This window comes from Harpia harpyja, chromosome Z, assembly GCF_026419915.1.
Source record: "Harpia harpyja isolate bHarHar1 chromosome Z, bHarHar1 primary haplotype, whole genome shotgun sequence".
In the NCBI taxonomy this organism is placed as follows: Eukaryota; Metazoa; Chordata; class Aves; order Accipitriformes; family Accipitridae; genus Harpia; species Harpia harpyja.
The window spans coordinates 75,301,865-75,320,623 of NC_068969.1; the positions used below are offsets into that span (position 1 = coordinate 75,301,865).

Genomic DNA, 18,759 nt, shown 5'->3' on the forward strand with positions numbered 1-18,759 from the left:
TTAAATCTCATGTGTCTGACTTTGGAGACACCAGCACTACATGTTTACAGTAATTCTGCTCTGGGAGAAGATGGCCAATCCAAAAGAGAACACAATTGACTGAGAAGACCCCAGTCATCTTGGCGTGTGTGAAGGTCTGAGTTCAACAATATTGACATAGGTGTTGGGCTATGTCTTTTGCATTGTGCTGGAGGGGAGAGTGTGCCGTGGTGGAGAGCAGCTGAATTGGATTTCATGCTCAAACAAACTGACCAAGGTGGTTTCAGACTGCTCCAAGCAGTGCTCAGTGGGTCATTGTATTACTGACCTCTTTGGATTTCATGAGCAGACTGGAAACTCAGACACAGACCAAATGATCAGAGAAAGAGGATCACTCCACACATGGACATTTCTGATGTATGGATTACATCCTTTGCGTATGGATTCAGGACGTACCATATCCCTTCTGTCCCTAGCCTGTACCCAGCCTAACTTACTAACTAACTAACTTCCAATTTTCTACTATTTTAATGTCATCCATGTAAAAAAGAGTATTAGACATTAAAGCAGCACAAGGTCTAAGTTTATTAGTGACTAGACATATGCTGAAAAGCATATGAATGTTAGAAGTAATACAAGAATGTGATTATGCATTTTCTCTTGCTCATATTCAATACATATATGGCTCTGATATTAGTATTATGGTGAGGGCAATTCATGGACCTAAACAGTATAGACGTAACCAATTACTGTATGAGTAAAAAGGCAGTGCCTTCTCAAAATGGAGCATATGTTTCTATTCTCATAACATCCCAAATCTGAAAATAGATTGTTTTTGTAAAATCAAGTTTCATCCCGAGTCTTCATTTCTTAGTGCACTGTCATTTCACTAACAAGCACAGTGTTGCAAGATAATTTTTAATCTGTGCTCAGCTTCTGCAGCAAATCAACCCAACATCTATCTCTCACAAAGACACTTGGACTTAAACATGTTACAGTAATAGAATTCCCTCTTGGGAAAAGAAGCTGCCAATAACAAAAAAGGGGTATGGGAAAATTCTTTTAGGGAATGGTGTTTGCAGCGGGCATAAATGACAGCAGAGGAGTACTTGTTAACTGGTTTCTGATTTTCAGTGTGGAAAAAGAAATAGTGACTAATACTAGAGGAAAAAAAAAACCCTGCATCTTTTCTGAGGCAATCTTACCAGAGAGTGCCAAAGACATTTTAGAATTATAGTATGATAAAAACCTGTTGAACAAGAAAGGCAAAATTGTAAGTTACTTTGGCCTCCTGATTATCTCTTCCAGCTATGATTTTCTCTCTCAACTGAAGGTGTGTAATAGATTTTAGGATAAGTCACTGTGGTGAGTTGACCCTGGCTGGAGCAGGTGGCAGGTGGGCAGGTGCCCACCAAAGCTGGTCTCTCACTCCAGGGGAGTGACAAAGCTAAACAGGGGAGAGAAAATATAATGAAAAGCTCATGGGCCGAGATAAGGACAGGGAGAGATCACTCAGCAATTACTATCACAGGCAAAACAGACTCGACTTGAGGAGAATTAATTTCATTTATTACCAATCAACCAGAGTAGGGTAATGAGAAATAAAACCAAATCTCAAACCACCTTCCCCCCACCCCTCCCTTCTTCCCCGGCACAGCTTCACTCCCGGATTCTCTACCTACCCCCGCCGGTGGCGGGGGTTGGGGTCAGTTCATCACACATTGTCTCTGCTACGTCATCCTCCTCAGGGGCAGGACTCATCACACTCTTCCCGTGCTCCAGCGTGGGGTCCCTCCCACAGGAGACAGTCCTCCACGAACTTCCCCAACGTGGGTCCTTCCCACGGGCTGCAGTTCTTCACAAACTACTCCAGCATGGGTCCCTTCCATGGGGTGCAGTCCTTCAGGCCCAGACTGCTCCAGCATGGGTCCCCTGCAGGGTCACAAGTCCTGACAGCAATCCTGCTCCAGCATGGGGTCCTCTCTCCACGGGTCCACAGGTCCTGTCAGGAGCCTGCTCCAGCACCGGCTTCCCACGGGGTCACAGCCTCCTTTGGGCACCCACCTGCTCTGGTGTGGGGTCCTCCCCGGGCTGCAGGTGGATATCTGCTCCACCGTGGACCTCCTTGGGCTGCAGGGGGACAGCCTGCCTCACCATGGTCTTCCCCACGGGCTGCAGGGGAATCTCTGCTCAGGTGCCTGGAGCACCTTCTCCCCCTCCTTCTTCACTGACCTGGGGGTCTGCAGGGCTGTTTCTCTTACATGTTCTCACTCCTCTCTTTGGCTGCAATTGCCTAGGGTTTTTTTACCCCTTGTTAAATATGCTATCCAAGAGGCGCTACCACCATCACTGATGGGCTCGGCCTTGGCCAGCAGCGGGTCCGTCTTAGAGCCAGCTGGCCTTGGCTCTATCAGACATGGGGGAAGCTTCTGGCATCTTCTCGCAGAAACCACCCCTGTAACCCCCTTGCTACCAAAACCTTGCCATGCAAACCCAATACAGTCACTGATGGGAAGATGGTGTCTAAGATTTTATTATTAGTGTGGACAACTTGTTTGTTGTGAAACACTTAAAATATAGTTCATGATGAAGAGGAGACAGAAGTTTACACAGAAGATCTGAAACAAAATGAAAATGTGAAAATGTAGCTATGTGTAATGTTTGTATTTGAGTGCAGTATAGTCACAAATATGATCTCTAGCACATTGATAAAAATCTAGAAGAAACATTGAGATTGCAAGATGATGCGATTAAATAAAAAAGGGAAGAACAGAGTAAAACCTGCTTATTTCTTGTCCATACAAACTCAGAAAACTGTCTCATTATATGATCACTAATGGTATTTCTGTTGGGCTGTTGGCTTACTTCAGGGTATGGTCTCCTGTTCAACTTCATGCATATGACCTAAGGGCTACACTGACTTCAGAAACATCAAGCTCAACTCCAAAAGCTCCTGTACAGCACAGTGTTTAAGTGCCTCCTATATTCTCAGTTGCAATATTGCTTTCACCATTTTAGAGAAGAATCTAAGCTTCTTAAACACTCTGAGGTCAAATGTTAAGTCTGTGACAGAGGCAGGTAAATGAACTACATTATTTGAGCTGAATTCTCTTGCCTTCACCAAAAGAAATCACCTTTTTTCTCTAATACAGTTTCTCTTTGCACTCTATAATTCATTAAACTTCTGCAGTGTCTAATGTAGGGGATTATTGGTACCGGTCACCTCTTGACACACCACAGAACTGATACAATTAATATGACAGGGGCACTCTGCTCCTCCGGTAGACATGCTCCCTACTTTTAACTCATTTGTTTTTATTATCTCAAGGGACACCCCGATCCTGTAGGAAGCCAAACAATTCCTAAAGGAGATGAATACTATCAAGTCTTGTAAACCGATAGGCATCCCGTTCTCACCTTTGCGTGTTAAGTGGCAAGTGGGGAAGGAGAGGGAGGAGGAGTCAAGTAACTTGAACTGAAAATTCAAAGGTATGCTGTGACTGGCTTTAGACACTAAAGATAACCTAGAATAGGAATATAGCTTGTTCTTTTGCAGAGCCGAACTGCTCTATGCTGTATTGCTGATACTCGGGTATTAGGAGAGATCTCTAATCCCGCATAGAACACATTAATTTGAAAAACAAATGAGTTAATGCAGCATGAAAGGAAGAGGGGAACTTTGATTTTTACTTAGTAACTTCTATGATAGAGAATCCTATTGACAGGCTGTTGAAGTACTGCTGATTCAAGCTTAAATGATCATTCTGCTGGGAACATTTTCCTTTTTCAGCCATGCAAGAGTATATCCTGTTTCGTCTTGGCAGGAAGAGCAATGTGATATCTTTACTGAGCCTAAGGTCATTTAAATAAGTTTGTCCCCTCCTCACTTTGTTAATCTTGTATCATAAAAACTTAGGTTGCTTTAATTCCCTAAGACAAAGCATATTTAATACCTGTCTAAGTTAATGGGAGCTTTATCTTGATGTAACAGCAAAATTAGGATCAAAACATGTGGTGCCAAAGTCATGCTTCCAATATGTGTGTGAATGTGGGCATGTATGTGTACCCTATGTACGACCCATTTTGAAAACCAGATACTATTGGGTATACCGTATACTTGGACCCCATGATCCACTAGAAGTGGTGTCTCAACAGTTGGCCATAGAGGCAAAAATTTGGAGAAGCAAGAGAGTTTGAACATGGAAAGCTTATAAAACGTGGAAAATCAATGCCAAACCAATTGATGGAATAAATCTAATTTTAAAAGGAGCCAACAAGATTTTGATTGATGTTTTTAATTCTCTGTGCTTCTTTTGATATTTAAATGGCATCTCTGCATTATTTGATTACTCCAACTATTCTTTTTCAAATGAAAATTGCATGTAGAAATCATCGTTCATTTTTATTTTTTGCAATGTGAGTAAATGTGAGTGGTAAGTTAGAAGTTATTTCAAGGACAAGTAGAGCAGACTGGCATGCAGTTATATTCTGTAAAATTAATTAAAAGTGAAAAGAGAGTAGGTGTTTGCAGTTCGTAGGAATTCTTTCTTGAATAGTATGAAGTTTGTCTGTCTGCAGAATGCCAAATCAGAGCCTGTTCATAATGCAGAAATATTGAACTGAATTCTCAGCAGCAATAGCTGACCATGCCAATTCTTGATTAGAAATGACTGGAAAAGAGAGCTCCTGTCTTCTGGAAATATTAGGAACAATGTAGGGACAGGACTTGCTTGCCTGGCTGGCATGCCAGATAGCTAACCTGCTTCATTTCCATTATTCATTTTGAAGGATTAGCATGCTTCTATGGAACAGTGTGATTTTGGGAAACAGCATTTTAAAATAAAACTCCCTTTAGCAAACTCTTGACTCTTAAATATGGCTTTTAAAGTATTAACTTAAGAAGACCAGTAATGCTTGTTCAGCAAGGCTATGTTCAACATCCTGTGGGAAGTGCAGTCACTGTCAAGAGAGGGGAGTGCAGGACAGACCGGGTAAAATATGTGTATCAGTTAGGTGCCACGTAAATTCTATATGCATGATAACTAAGGCGTGACAACTTTGTTATAGACTAGTCATAGTCTTTTGTCATCAGATCTCATTCAACACAAAATATTAGGTGATATTTTATGCCTATCCCACCATTTCTAACAGCGGCATTGAATTTTTATGACCGTTCCACTTCTGTTTATCTTTTTTGTAAGGCTGTGTCTTCCATATAAAAGCAGATGGTGTGGATTTAGAAAATTGCCCTTTTGCTTTATTGTATTTTATTATGCTAGTGGGATTGATGTTTGCTGTAAAAGCTTTTTTTTAGATCCATGAGTAAAGCAACAATGTACAATAAAGATCTAACAGGTGATGATTAAAATATGGTGCACTTGAAATTTTCTCTATTAAATTATGTTCCTTAGGGAAGAATCCACTAGGTAACTGTGTGTTTTACAACTATTACAGTAAACTACAGCATATATTATATACTGTACATAATAAATGTGATACTGCAGGGGCAGAGAAATATAATAGTTTTTCTTCTGTCCTCAAAAATAAGAGAAAACAAAGACTTACCAGGGTAAGAGACCTTCTTTTTTTTCCAGGGCATATAAAGCTTTCTTGTGAAAAGACTTATGAAATATTAAACTAATTTGAACTTTGCATAAAATATTAAATTAACTTTGCCTTGGCTTAAAGCCATTTCTTTGAAAACTGAGAAGGATGATCAACTTAAAAGCCCTCAGGCTGATGGAAGTATAATACTGCCTGATACTATGAGGCAAATGCAGGTTGTACTCCAAAATGACTACTCAATAAATAGTACCTCTGGGTTGGAGGTACAATTCCAAAGCTATTGAAAAGGTACAAAAATCCTCTCTCATGTAAGTAAATGACTTGAAATCTCAGTTGCAAGATTTATTACTATATTGTCCTCGGTCCAGGTAGTTAGGCTTTTTCCCCATGCATCTCCAGGAAAGCTAAGTATGTCTGTGCAGCCATGCTCCCTTGTTAGTGCTTCAGCCACAAGGTTGGAAAAGCTTTCAGCGTTGTATCTGACACTGTATTATTACGTGACTCTGCAGCTTTTTTATTAATATGCTTCCGTTGAGCCATATAGCTTCTTCCTTCAAAGAATTACTATCCTTGACAAGTACTGTCCCATCCCATGCAGCAAAATGTAGTGATTTTGTTGCAGTTTGAAGGACAGAAGATCCAGTGAGATTTGAGGCAAAAAGAAAATAGTGGCTCAGAAAGCAAGGCTCTGTGTGGCTGTGCATGCGTTTGTGTGTGAAGGTGAGCGAAAAGAACAAAAATTTTTGCCTTAAGACAGTGAGTGTTTTGTAGGGGTTCCTGTTTATACTAGAAAATGTCTTCAGTATTTCTTACCTTGCAAGATCATTTCAGCTTCTGCATTAACAGAAGGAAAAAAGAAGAGACAATGTAATTTTTGACAGGGATATTGTAATGTGATGAATCACTGTAGTAATAAGCCCTAGCCAAGGTTTTTGCAAACCTGATAGCCAGTATATGCAGTATGTCTGAATGAATCAGCTGCTTGATGCAAGTAAGAACCAATAAAAGGTTTTTTTGACTGCAGTTGCATAAAGATACAGTTGCCATACTAATGCTTTTATGTGATTGAAGACAACAAAACTGGGCAGATATGAGAGTTTCTTGACCATAATTATCAGAGTATCAGAAGAGATCTCTTACTAGATTGCAGAAGTAGCTTAATGTTTATAAATCTCTTTTTTGGGCATGATAAGTGAATGTTGATCTGTGCAGGTCTGATCTGAATTGAGTTATCCTGACTGATGTCATCTGAGAGTGACACATCATTTCTTTAATTCCTTTTATCCCAGGCATCCAGTGTTTATGCATTTGACAACTTCTCTTTAATCTAGCTAAACAAAAACCCATCAGCACGAAGAGAGATCAGTGGTCTCCTATGTAGTTTGAGTTCCAGTTTCATCATCAACTGCTTAAATTTTTTAATTCTTAGAGAAATTGAGGGTTCATGATTCCTCTCAGGTTTACCTGTGGTAGCTGCAGGAGTTAATCACATTTTAGTCCTATGGCAGCTAAGTCTCACAGCATTTATGGATCTAAAGCTTTGTCTTCCTGATTGTGGGCTTCTCTGCTGGGGTCTTCGTTTGGAAAGACCTGGAAGAGGAAGCCTCACATCCATGTGCCTGCTTTTCTCCTAGCTGGCTGATGAACAAGCAGTAGACTGTGCAAACTGGTTGTATCCGAGATGATGGGAGAGGAAGCAGTCTCAGTCCTATAAGATAATAAGCTTGGATGGCTCTGGGAGGACATACTTCAGGGTTGCTTTTATGGAGATATACTTTTTGGAAGGTTATTATTAATAAGTAGTAGTAAGATACTAAAAAGGCCCTCAAGGAGCTACACATGGGGAGAGGGAATTAATCAATTTGATTAATAATATAAATTTATTTTATTATTAATAATTAGTTTGGTAATACATGATTTGGTATTGGAAGGCACTTCTTCAAAAGTCATGCTTTCACACTTTTAATGAAGAAAATTCTTCAGACTGATGAAACAAGATGTGGACTATCACTTTTCTCTCTTGTCAGTGTGTCTTACATCATCAGAATGTGAAGCACAGACTTTCTTTGATGTTTGTTGTGGCCAATTTTGGCCTTGAAATCTGTGAAATAGGAACTTGAATTACTTGTTAAGACAGCTTACAGGTTGACTTTGTGTTTTAACATTAGTAGAATAGCTGTCATTTTTAATTAGAAAAACCCCATTGCAAAAACACTTTGCTAAAAGTCACAAATGAGAGATTAGGTATTGAAATGGGGTAGTTTTGTTCAAATGAACAGATTCTTACTCAGGGAGGGGTAGAGTGATTAAAATAACCAATTGTAGTGGAAGAAACAAAAATACATCCTCTCTGGAGTGACCAGAGAAAGGCAGCGTGCAACAGAAACCCCTGAACGCCTTCAGAAATTTGTTTTTCCTTCCCTTTCCTTGGGGAAAGAGTTGGCAGTAGCTAGTAGGTTACCTCAACTGCATGTTTGTCTTAGGCAGAAATACTCTGGAAGAAACCAGCAGTTGTTTGGAGGGACAGTATATTAACAGCCTGACCAAGAAATACACCCTCTCACTGTTAGTTTGCTTACTGTCATATTGAAAACTCAGCTTAATAAGCTCCATCTCAGAGTTCTTGTTAAGCTCTTGAGAACAGTCTGAGGAGATGGCTTGTCCTTCCACAGTCTGTTCTGGTTCATATGTGTTGATGAAATTCTGGTGTGCTGGACTTAAAAAATCAGTCCTCAGATGGCTAGTTGACCTGTTTGGATTACAAAGAGATGTTCTCCAGAGCTTTCTTGCTCTGCTATGTTCTTTTTGTATTTTGCTCTTTTATAGCTGTGCTTTTTTCATGTCTTCAGAAGTCAAGTGTAGGGTTCAGAAACTTTCAGCCTTGGAATTCTTCAATTTTTGTGTAATTGTTCTGTCTCCCTTCCTGAAGAGGTAATAAGGGCGGGGGGGGGGGGGGGGGGGCATGATGGCACATACAAAGGAGTGAAAGATGCTGGGTTGTTTCGGTGGTTTGGTTTTTTTTAGAAATGTGAGTTCTTCTTTTTCTTTAAACAGCTGTTAAGACAAAGAGGGTTTTCCATCTTTGGTAGTTCTCTTCCCACATGATTTTCTACAGATTTTAGAACTGCAATATACCTGTGTAACAAGGCTACAGCTAATGTGAGTTTAACAAAGCTACAGCTAACATTTAAGTTGTAAAAACAAGTGTGCAGATTTTAGTGCTTGAGAGAATGAGTTCCAAAGACAACACAAAAAATTTCTTAATTTTTCAAGAGAAAACACTCATGTACCCGATGACATGAATAGGTCTGACATTCATCACTGAAACCCAGATGACTGTTGAGGATCCTTGCTAGTTCTATATGGGGTGGTGTTTTGTGGAGTATGAGCAACAGGAAGCAAATCATTTTATAGGTACAGAATATGTAGATATAGAACAGCATCAGATGGCTTGAAATTTTTTGTATTGTTGTTTGCACTGGATTCCTGGAGGTGGGTGACTTTGTAGATTTAATATCAATTTGTGAGTTCATTCAGTTTCCTTCTTTTTCAGGGTTAAGTCATTTGCTATGCAGTTATGGTGAACCTAAAGAAAAAGACTTCTATACACTGAATAATACCAAAAAAATGATGAGCTTATGAACTTTATTTTCATTCTTTAGGGTAGCAGATCAATCAGAAATATATGCTGCAGAAGAACAATATGACAAAAAAAATATTGAAAAGAGGAAGTTGGAGACAGTTCATTGCTGGTGAAGGCCTACAGCTTAAATGAACATATCTGTTCCAGACACTGTACTGTTCAGAAAGCCGTCTGTCTTTCCCAATACATAGGGAATGGAGGATAGGTGTTCTGGTTTTATTACCCAAAGGTATTTTGATGGCTGTGTTCCATATAAGGGAAAGAGAACTACGTTTCTTCCTTATATCCAGATAGAGGTAAGATTAGACACAGAGAAAAAAGGTTAGTTTAAAAAAAAATGCCCATTTATAGTTACTGAAGATAAGATACTAATTATATACTTCTGTTGAAAGATGAAAATTTTATTTGATATCCAGAATCCTAATTCAAAATACCAAAAAGTACATCAGTTTGTGTACGACAACAACAACAAAAGTATTTAATTGCATATGTTTGGTTCTGAAACATCTACCTTAATGTCAGCCAGATTTTCCCAAATTAAGAAACATACCTCATTGAAAGAAAATAAACTGGAATATTTCTGTGCAGATAGCTTGACATTAATGATGTGCACAAGCGGAAAACATCACCTTACATTTTGTGTGTGCAATTATGAAGAAGGTAGACATTTCCCTGCACTATTTTGCTTTCCCACAGTTTGTGTGTCTTTACTTTTTCTCGTGTTTGGAAGGCTCCCAATTTTATTAAACGCAGAACAGACTCAGTTCCCATTGCAAGTGAGAACAACTCAAAGCCCTTAGTGCTTCACTGAGTGTGTTCAGCTTGTGAAGAGTCAGAGTGAAAGCCACTTTGTCTAGTTACTGATTTCAGCTGAGCAAAGAAAAAAGGGAAGATTAAAATTACAACTTGCTATGTATAGTTTGCTGTGTGTATTGCCACACTCTTTGGGACTGCCTTTCTTATTAAACTAGTGAGGTGTTTTCAAAAGCTTTTTCCACATACACATGAAGCTGCTTATCTGTTACTTTGCTGCTAAAGGGACTTCTGTCAGGTTAGATCTTGTTTGGGTTCTAAACCGGGGTCTCTTATGAAATCCAGATTTCTTGGCTTTCTTGGGAGCTATGAATCCAGGGAAACATGTCTGACCCAACACTAAGTGCATTCCTTCAGCCAGTGGTGAAAAGCGCTACAACTGAGGACAATGCCCAATATTTAACTTGTCTTTTGAAGTGTCTTGGTGATCGGGCTTTGTTTTTTCTCATCATTGTCACTCATTGCAGTTGTCTTCTAATGTGTTTACAGAACAGGAGCAAACGCCTGGAGAAAGTCCATGTTGTTCTTGGGAATAAATCCTGTGATTTGGATTCTCTCATTTCTACTCTGGCCTATGCCTACTTTCTCGACAAGGTAATGGTAAAAATGGACTGAGTGATCTTAACTCATTTGCTCCAGGTTGTTACAGACACCTTATTGTTAAGTCAATTAAAACATACTGTAAAAACATTATTCTGGACAATGATTTTGTTATAATCAGAGGTGAGATTTTTAAATAGAAACAACGTACATTTCTTTCTATAGAAAAATTAATGAGCGAGTATTAGGTGGCTTATTCAATAGCAGCAAAAAATCACCCCTGTACATCATTCTTTTTCCTTTCTCCTTCTTGGTTTCCCAGTGATTCTGTGGGAGGCAAACAGAGAAAGAAGAACAAGAAAAAAAGCAATAGATGTTTTTTAAAAAAATGAAGTAAAAGGGGGAAAAAAACAAACAGAAAATTCAGACTGTTTCTAATTGCTCGCTCTATTAAAAACACCTTCCTAATAAAAAACAGGTCTTATTTTATGCAACTCTGACAAATGCACACCTACCTTACAGGTCAGTCCTCCTGACGTTCTTTGCTTACCCGTGTTGAACATACCAAGAAGAGATTTTAGCTACTTCACAGAGACAAGATTTATATTGGAGGAGCTGAATATCCCGGAGTCATTCCATATCTTCCGAGATGAAATCAATTTGCACCAGCTGAATGCTGAAGGGAAATTGTCTTTAACACTTGTAAACAGCAACATGCTGACAAGGTATTGCATTGTATGTACAACAAGATGGCTTATGCAGGTTTGAGCTGTTTTAAAAATTGTATTTTAAATATTTTCTGCATTAATATTGGTATTGCTGTGTGAACACAGAAGAAAAAAAAAAAGAAGTTAAAATATATTTTGTCTCTAATTATGTCCAATAAATGTAACAAACTAAATAGTCATCTTTCCATCACTTTTAATGGAATTCCCTTTTTTAAGGACTTTCCATCTTCACCAGCTTAGATTAGTTTAGTTCAGTTTAGTTTAGATAGTCTGGAAGTTTCCTGTGACCAGTAAATAAGAGATCAGATTTTTCTCCTGCTTCTTTGTTAGCTTTCACTAAAGGCATTAAGACTCTGACATTGATTTGGAGATGGTCAGCACACTTGCATAAGTGCTGTTAAGTTGGTTGCTAGATTATTGCAGTCCTTACAAACTACAGCATTTTTCTCAAAATGTCCTTGGTGCCAGAGGCTCAGAGTTGCTCTGGGAAAGACCACAGTCCATACACCTGTCCTTAAGAGGGAATATTTACAAGTCCGTAGTGAATCTTTTATAGGGAGCCTCTTTATAATGGTCTGCCTGTCTTGCCCAGAGTGAAGGATGCTGTTTACTTCCAACTCTCTTTAGAACTTCATTTAACATAAGTAACATCCTGTTGTGCTATGGCCCCATCCTACTCTGAGGGGTTTGTAGGTTAGAATAAAAGCAGGGAAAATCTAAAATGAGAAATATGTGTAAATCTCATAGCTATTGATTCTTTAACTGCAGTCAGCTCAGTACATCATTCACTTTTCCAAAGTAAAAATTATCCATAAGATTTGCTTTTTGTTTGTTACTGTCCCTTCCTGTGTTTTTTCCTTCTAAAGAATTATGATTAGTGTTTCATATTATTAAATATAGTTTGGCTTTGTTATTGCTATTATAAGCAGAAACATAAAGTGTCTAAATGCAAAAAAAAATCTTTTGTAAGGTTTCAAAATACTGAATGGGGAAAATCCCAAATCTCCCCTATATAAAGAGTGATAATTTCAGTACATGTAGAAATATTTTTTTTCAAATTACTAATTTTTAAAGATTTTGATAATGGAAATGTAAACATTTCAGTCTTAGTACTTAGTGATGTATCAAGCAATAAAACCATTGTGAACGCTTCATTAAAAAACTTACAGTTTTAGGACTTCGTTGTGACATTCATTGGCTTTATAGCAGACTTCAAGTAGCAATAACAATAATGTTATAGTCCAGAATTTAAAAAATTTTTTTGCACTGTTTTACTGGGTTGTCTAAGCAGCTAGAAATAAATATATATATAATTTTTAAATTTGCTTGATAGTGAGGATGAAAGTTTGCAATCGGCTGTTGTCAAAGTCATCAATCCAGATGAGCAATGTGACGGCAGCCTGGAGTTAGAAGCGTCGTCGTCTTCTTTAGTGGTAAAGGAGATTCTTCAAGAGGCACCGGAGTTAATCACTCAGCAACTGGCTTATCTCCTCAGAGGTGAGAGATTACTCTTTATATTAAATACTGAAAGGTTTAATGGAGTGTTTCTGAATCTGCTCATGCAGAAAGAGTGTGATCCATTCTTTGGTTAACAATCCCTTTAAAGACCACAGGAAGCTTCATAAAAGAAGCAGGGAGTAAAGAGTTTGTTAAAGAGTAACATTATATTGAATATTAAAAATGTGCATTTAAAAATAGGCATGAGAGGTCTTTGCTGTAGCACTAGACAAGAATATTAAATGGAGCTGTCGACACACCAGCTGGGTAGCTGCAAAAGCTGTGCAGTTCGTCAGTTCCAGGGGCACTGTGGACAACAATATGGATTGGAATCTAATATTTACATGTTAAAGCTTCTGATGGCGGTACCTTTTTATAGGATGATGGTGTGATGTGAAACTTTTACTGTTTAAAAATGCTGTAACCAAATCTTTGTTGTGCTCTGCTTTTCTTTTGTATTGTATACCAGGTAGAGTACAAAGGATGGGGCTTCAACAGTCAGAAGTATTTTCATTTCTGTCTTCATAGTTCATTGTTTGTATTAGTTTCTTCAGTTTATTTGCTGCAGCAGAACTCTTCAGTTGGAAACAAAACTGGGATTGAAAAGAACTGATTGCTGCTTTTAAGTTATTTACTGAATTTTAATAGTGTTTAATGAATTTTAAAGGTCCTTGGTTTTAACTCGTGCAACTGTTAAATGCCTTTTTAAGAAATTAATGTGGGCAAGTTTAATGAAGATTATGAAAACTTGCCTACACTTGATTTCAGAAGCTACTGGAGTCTTGGCTTGTCATTGTATTCATCACTGTGATAACTAGTGTAATGAGCACGTTATGAGAAATTACAAAAGGTAATTTTAATTTTTTTTTATGTTTCCATAGAAGAAACATTAACAGTAACACAGCATTTAGCTTGCTCTTTTAGTATCTTTCCATGCTAATAAGCTCTAGTAAACCTGCCATGAAATATTTTTGTAAGCTCCAAATTTCTGTTGAGTATCTATCCAGGAATCTAGGCAAATGACCAAGCATAGTAATTGATTTTGGAGGCAGAACCAAAAAGGGCTTTTGGGGATCTCTCAGCATACCTGTTTGGTGGTGGAAAGAGTCAGGAGGCAGTGCTCTGAATCATGAACAAGAACATGTTTAAGTACTATACATGGTTGTAAGTGTCTGCATGTTTTGTCTTTCTGGTCTGTATCCAAATTAAAATAAAGTGCTTTTATTAGAGAAATACTGAAAGTGTTTGCATTAGAGATGGCACTTACAGTTTTGAGGGAGACAGTGGCTAAATTTTTTTTTTAAAATTAGTAACTTCATTTTAATTATTGTGTTTGGTAGCTTATGTTTGAGGAACTGAGTGGATATGCGAGTCCCTGCGTACCTTCTCTTGCATGGTATGAGAAATGATTGACAAAGCCTAAACAATAAAACACAGCTGCACTTGTGACTTGATGCTTTTCTACTTCTCCCCACAATGCAGTTTGTACGTATAGAAGGGTAAGCAATACAGTGAGTCCTCTTGAGGGTCTCTTAAAATAGAAAAGGTTTTCAGTACTTAAGAACCTTCCATTGCAAATTCAGACAAGTTGGTGAATCCCGTTACTGGTTTTGGCAAGACTAAAAAAAAAAAAGTCCTGGATATAAATGTATGTAGGTGGCAGATCAAACTACAAGCTGTCTGAAAATAAAAGATCAAATACAACCTACCCAAGTCTAGCTTTTGTGTTTCTTTGTATATATTATGGCCTTCTGTCAAAGTCCTTGCCCCTAAAGTATAGCTTTTGAATTCATCTCGCCTGTGAACATAGGAAATTAAGGGACCACATATTATGGTCTGGAAGGATGGGTGGCTGCTTCATTCTCACTACCAGTCAATGCATGTGTAGAGGCTCACAGGAAGGCCCGTCTGTCTGGTGGCACTCCATGGGCATAGAGCCGATGAGGAGGTCCTACTGGGTTTTTCCCACTTTGTTATTCTACTGCCAAAATAAATCATATTTTTAGTATGTATAAATTTTGGGGCAAGTTCAGAACAGAAGGCTGAAGTGGAAGTCAAAGTGCTAAGAATTAGGACTTTATTTTCATAAAACAGCTGAGAGATCCTGACATCTGAGTCTCTGAGCTGGGAACTCATCTTTCATTTTCTGGCTTTCCAGTGAGTATTTTGCTAGAAGACTAGTAATATAATACAAATATCTCATGTTTTAATAATTATCACGTAGTGGCTGTGACAGCTTCATTTGTTGCCTCTTTTTCAAAGTTCTTTTTTCTCACAGTCTGTTAGAAATTTTTTTATTTCAATAACAAAGGCAGATGTTTATAACCTGCCATATTTCAATTCTGAACAAACTTCACCTGCTTCTCTGTGTTTAAAAAAACAAAGTAAAGAGAAAAGGCTTTTCCTGTGAACTGAGCATTATTGATTTAGGCAGTTTAATATTTAAGGACGTTTTTTCAGCTGAATGCTTTCCTGGTATCTTTGTCTCCCTGTCAGACATGCTATAAGTTAATTCTACCCTTGGGCTTTGAATAGAGCCTGCTTGGAGGGTCAGTGTTGTACAGCCATATTTGCCCAAAGTTAGAGCTTGTGCTGTCCCTGGATTTGTGCCAGAAGCAAACAATTATAGAACCTGCCAGAGTCTTAGGCCTGTATTATTTTATTTCCCCAGAGATGTTTACAAGGGGACTGTTGCCAAACTCTAGATCCATTAAACTGCTGAATCATTACATTTTCTGTTGCAGCCAGCTGGCAAGGATATGATTCCAGGCACTCACTGTCAGGTACCTTGGGTCAGTGCACTCTCAAAAATGCCTCCTTATGTTTATTTGTATAAGGCCTTGAAGGATGCCACAAGGTGCACATTGCAACATGTAAATAGAGACAGATTTACAGCAAGAACATCAGCAATTTTTTTTTTCATATGAATCTGCTTTTGCTAGTTATGAGCTGCATAGTTGAGGTCTTTTCATGCCCTTTTGGGGCAGTCTGACTTTCAGTAGATATTAGTTTGTTATTCTAGCCACCCAGATAAAAGTTAAGAAATGGCCTTTTAAGGACTTTGGGAATGATGCCAATTTTGTTTGTTTGTTTTGTTTTGTTCTGTCTTGTACATAGATCAGATGATTCACGTGTTCCCTAATTGGTGCATCCTTAATACGTATGCCAGAAAGAAAGAGGCATTTTGAACTGCACCAAATGCTGCACTTATTTGGACTGGTACTTTTGGGTTTATGTATGGAAACAGTTTTCATGGAGGCAATGCTTACCCCCTGCCCCCCCCCCCCCCCCCCCCCCCCAATTACATTTTATTCCAGCTTTGTGGCTTTCCTGTTAATTACAATGAAGACTGCTTGCTTGGGTCCGTTTTACAGTTTTGGTGCGTGGGGTTTTTTGGGGGTGGAGAGTGTTGAAGTATGCTTTCCATGAGGGACTGTTGGTTTTCCCCTTTTCCCTGTCCTTTATTTTTCCAGGTCACGGAACAAAACCTCAACAGGAAAAATGCCTGTGTTTTCATTGTACTGTTTCTCCCAGCCATAAACTTGTAATTCAGGAGATGCTTGTGCTGTTCTTAATGTTTTCCCAAAACGACTTCTGCCTTCATTAGATCATGTTTAATATTAATGCACAGCAATTGCTTTTGGCAAAACTAGTGCTCTACTTCCAAACTGCTTTGCAGAAAAGAATAAAATGCACATTTTTTTTAAGAGTCCTAGCCTATTTTCTAGTGACCTCTCCTTTGGAAAAAAATATCTGTAATGTAGTGTGATGTACACAAGAAATAATATTGAATCTTGTATTACCTATTATATATTTCTTTTTTCTGTGCTTGTCAGCAGGCAGAGCAGCCTCCATTATACTTTCAGAAACCCTGGGGGAGTTGCACCAGCACTCAGTAAAATCTGCAGGAGATTTCTGAGCCCATGTATCTCTTTTATAGCAGGTACTTACAAGAGAGCACATGACTAAAAGGAGTACTGACCTTTGGCCAAGCAAAAGTACGTTGAGTGAACTGTTTTTCTAAACTACCTGGAGCCTTAACCCTCACAGGGATGCTGAGGATGCTTGGGAGAGAAGACATATGTGCCTTTCTTTCCTGCTGATGAGAATAGTATTAAAGAATGGAGGAAGAATAAATATCGATCTTGGGGCTTGCTGACACCCTATTAATTTGAGAAGGATCATTTTCTTGCTTTCATCCTAGCAGAAAAGTTAGCAATTGCAAGCACTACAGTATTGCTGTGACAAGCGGGAAAAATAGCCTTTTAAAAACCTTTCTAAGATGTCTGCCTATGATGAGGCATTATTTCAGGCTGACTGCATTTCATTCTTCTATTAAGTGATAAATCCCAAAATTTCTAAGTTTGCTTTGCTCTTTGAAGATGTCACCTCTGATCAAAACATGCAAACTGATTGACCCTGAGATGAACTGAGCAGTGAAAGGCAAAGGCTTTCAGTTAGATCCTGCAGTACAGTGTATGTCTAACCATACTCTGATTTTACAACTTTGCAGTGATGTCTGTGTCCTGCCAAAGGTGAGATCAAATCCAAGATGGCCTCACCGTTGAAGAAACTGAGAATTTCTCACACATGTGAAAGCAGGAGACAAATGCACACTAGTACCTGTAGAAATGCACAGTAGGCTGCCGCAGTGTGTCCTTTCCATCCCTTTTCATTGGGGAATAGATAAAAAATGTAAAAGTTTCCTTCCATCAATCCATGTGTTTAGGAGAATTAAGCTAGTTTTATTGGCATGAGCAATGCTGCTGCAACACTATAGTGGAACTGCATTGGTATGAAAGAAATCCGTGTATTACTTTAGCAAACAGACACGATTTTTGGTGCTGCGTAGCTGCTGTGGTTTAGGCACTTGTTAAAATCACAGCCAGTATCTGACCTGGCTGCTAGAACCTGTCTTGGTGTAACCACAGCTTTCTCCTGCCAGTTCTCCTATTTCCTGCAGTTGGAGAAATACAAGACTCTTCCTCTTCTTCATTCAACTCCTTTGCTGTCTTGCCTCCCAATACCCTTTTGCTTGGCTCTAGGAAGGCTGGGTGACATAAGGCCTGGAGCTGGTCAGTTTAATTTGGTGGCCCAGCCCTGAACTTTACAGTAGAAACTGCCTGCACTGGATGGGAACGTTACCTGTTTGAAGTACTGACAAAGAAAAAAGGTTAATTAAATAATCTGTTTCATTTTATTGTAATAGTATGGGAATTGTTTCTGTGAGAAACAGGAAAAAATACTTTTCCTTGAATTGTGAGACTCAGAAACTATCTTCATTTGACTGTTTCTGTATGGTTGAGCTTTTATTATGTTTTAGGAAGGACATATTTCTGCATTTGTCTTACAGCTTAGTTGAAATCCAGGACTGACTAGATAAAAACTGTGGTATAGTTATTGCTCAGTTCACAATCAGTCCTGTAATTAGGCTGAAATGATTTGTGGTATATGGAGCTAAAATGAATCAGAAGTTGCTGACCTGACACCGAAGCCACTACATAGTAGTTATTTCTGTATAATTAGGCAGACAACAAAGCTCATGCCATGTTGCCTTCAAAACTGATGAGCTTGGTTGGATATAGAACTCACACCTCTCGTTTTACTGCATTTCCCAGTATGTTTTTGTTAAGATTTTCCCTTCTTTGTCTTCCCCAAATACTTTCCCTGCCAAAGCACACACAGCTGTGGTGAAAGTTTGACCCATTGGGTGTCTGAGGACCTATGCAGGTGCACAGACTGCCTAGCTCATCGTAGTGCTGCTGGGAGGCTGTACGGGATGTGCTACAGCCTCCCTCCCATACGTAATTGTGTGTTGAATTTGAGCATGCATTGTAGGTCCAGTACTTTCTGCTGGAGTCTCCATTTCCTCTGTGTGTGGATGAGCAATTTCTCTGTCTGCTCCTGGAGGAAGAAGAAAAGGGTGCTGAAAAAGCAGAAGATTGTTATTGCTAAAATAATTTCATGGAACCTGGTCCCTGAGCTGCCATTTAT

At 38.8% G+C, this 18,759-nt stretch overlaps 1 protein-coding gene across 5 annotated transcripts in view; it reads left to right on the plus strand.

Moving 5' to 3' along the window:
- Window positions 1-18,759, plus strand: part of PRUNE2 (prune homolog 2 with BCH domain) — a 145,493-nt gene that overhangs the window by 21,348 nt on the left and 105,386 nt on the right. For all 5 annotated transcript variants that reach the window (XM_052777743.1, XM_052777746.1, XM_052777744.1 and 2 more), the window contains exons 2-4: window positions 10,490-10,594; window positions 11,063-11,265; window positions 12,602-12,765. In XM_052777743.1, the coding sequence (XP_052633703.1) occupies window positions 10,490-10,594; window positions 11,063-11,265; window positions 12,602-12,765 (472 nt within the window). The remainder of the gene's footprint in view (window positions 1-10,489; window positions 10,595-11,062; window positions 11,266-12,601; window positions 12,766-18,759) is intronic.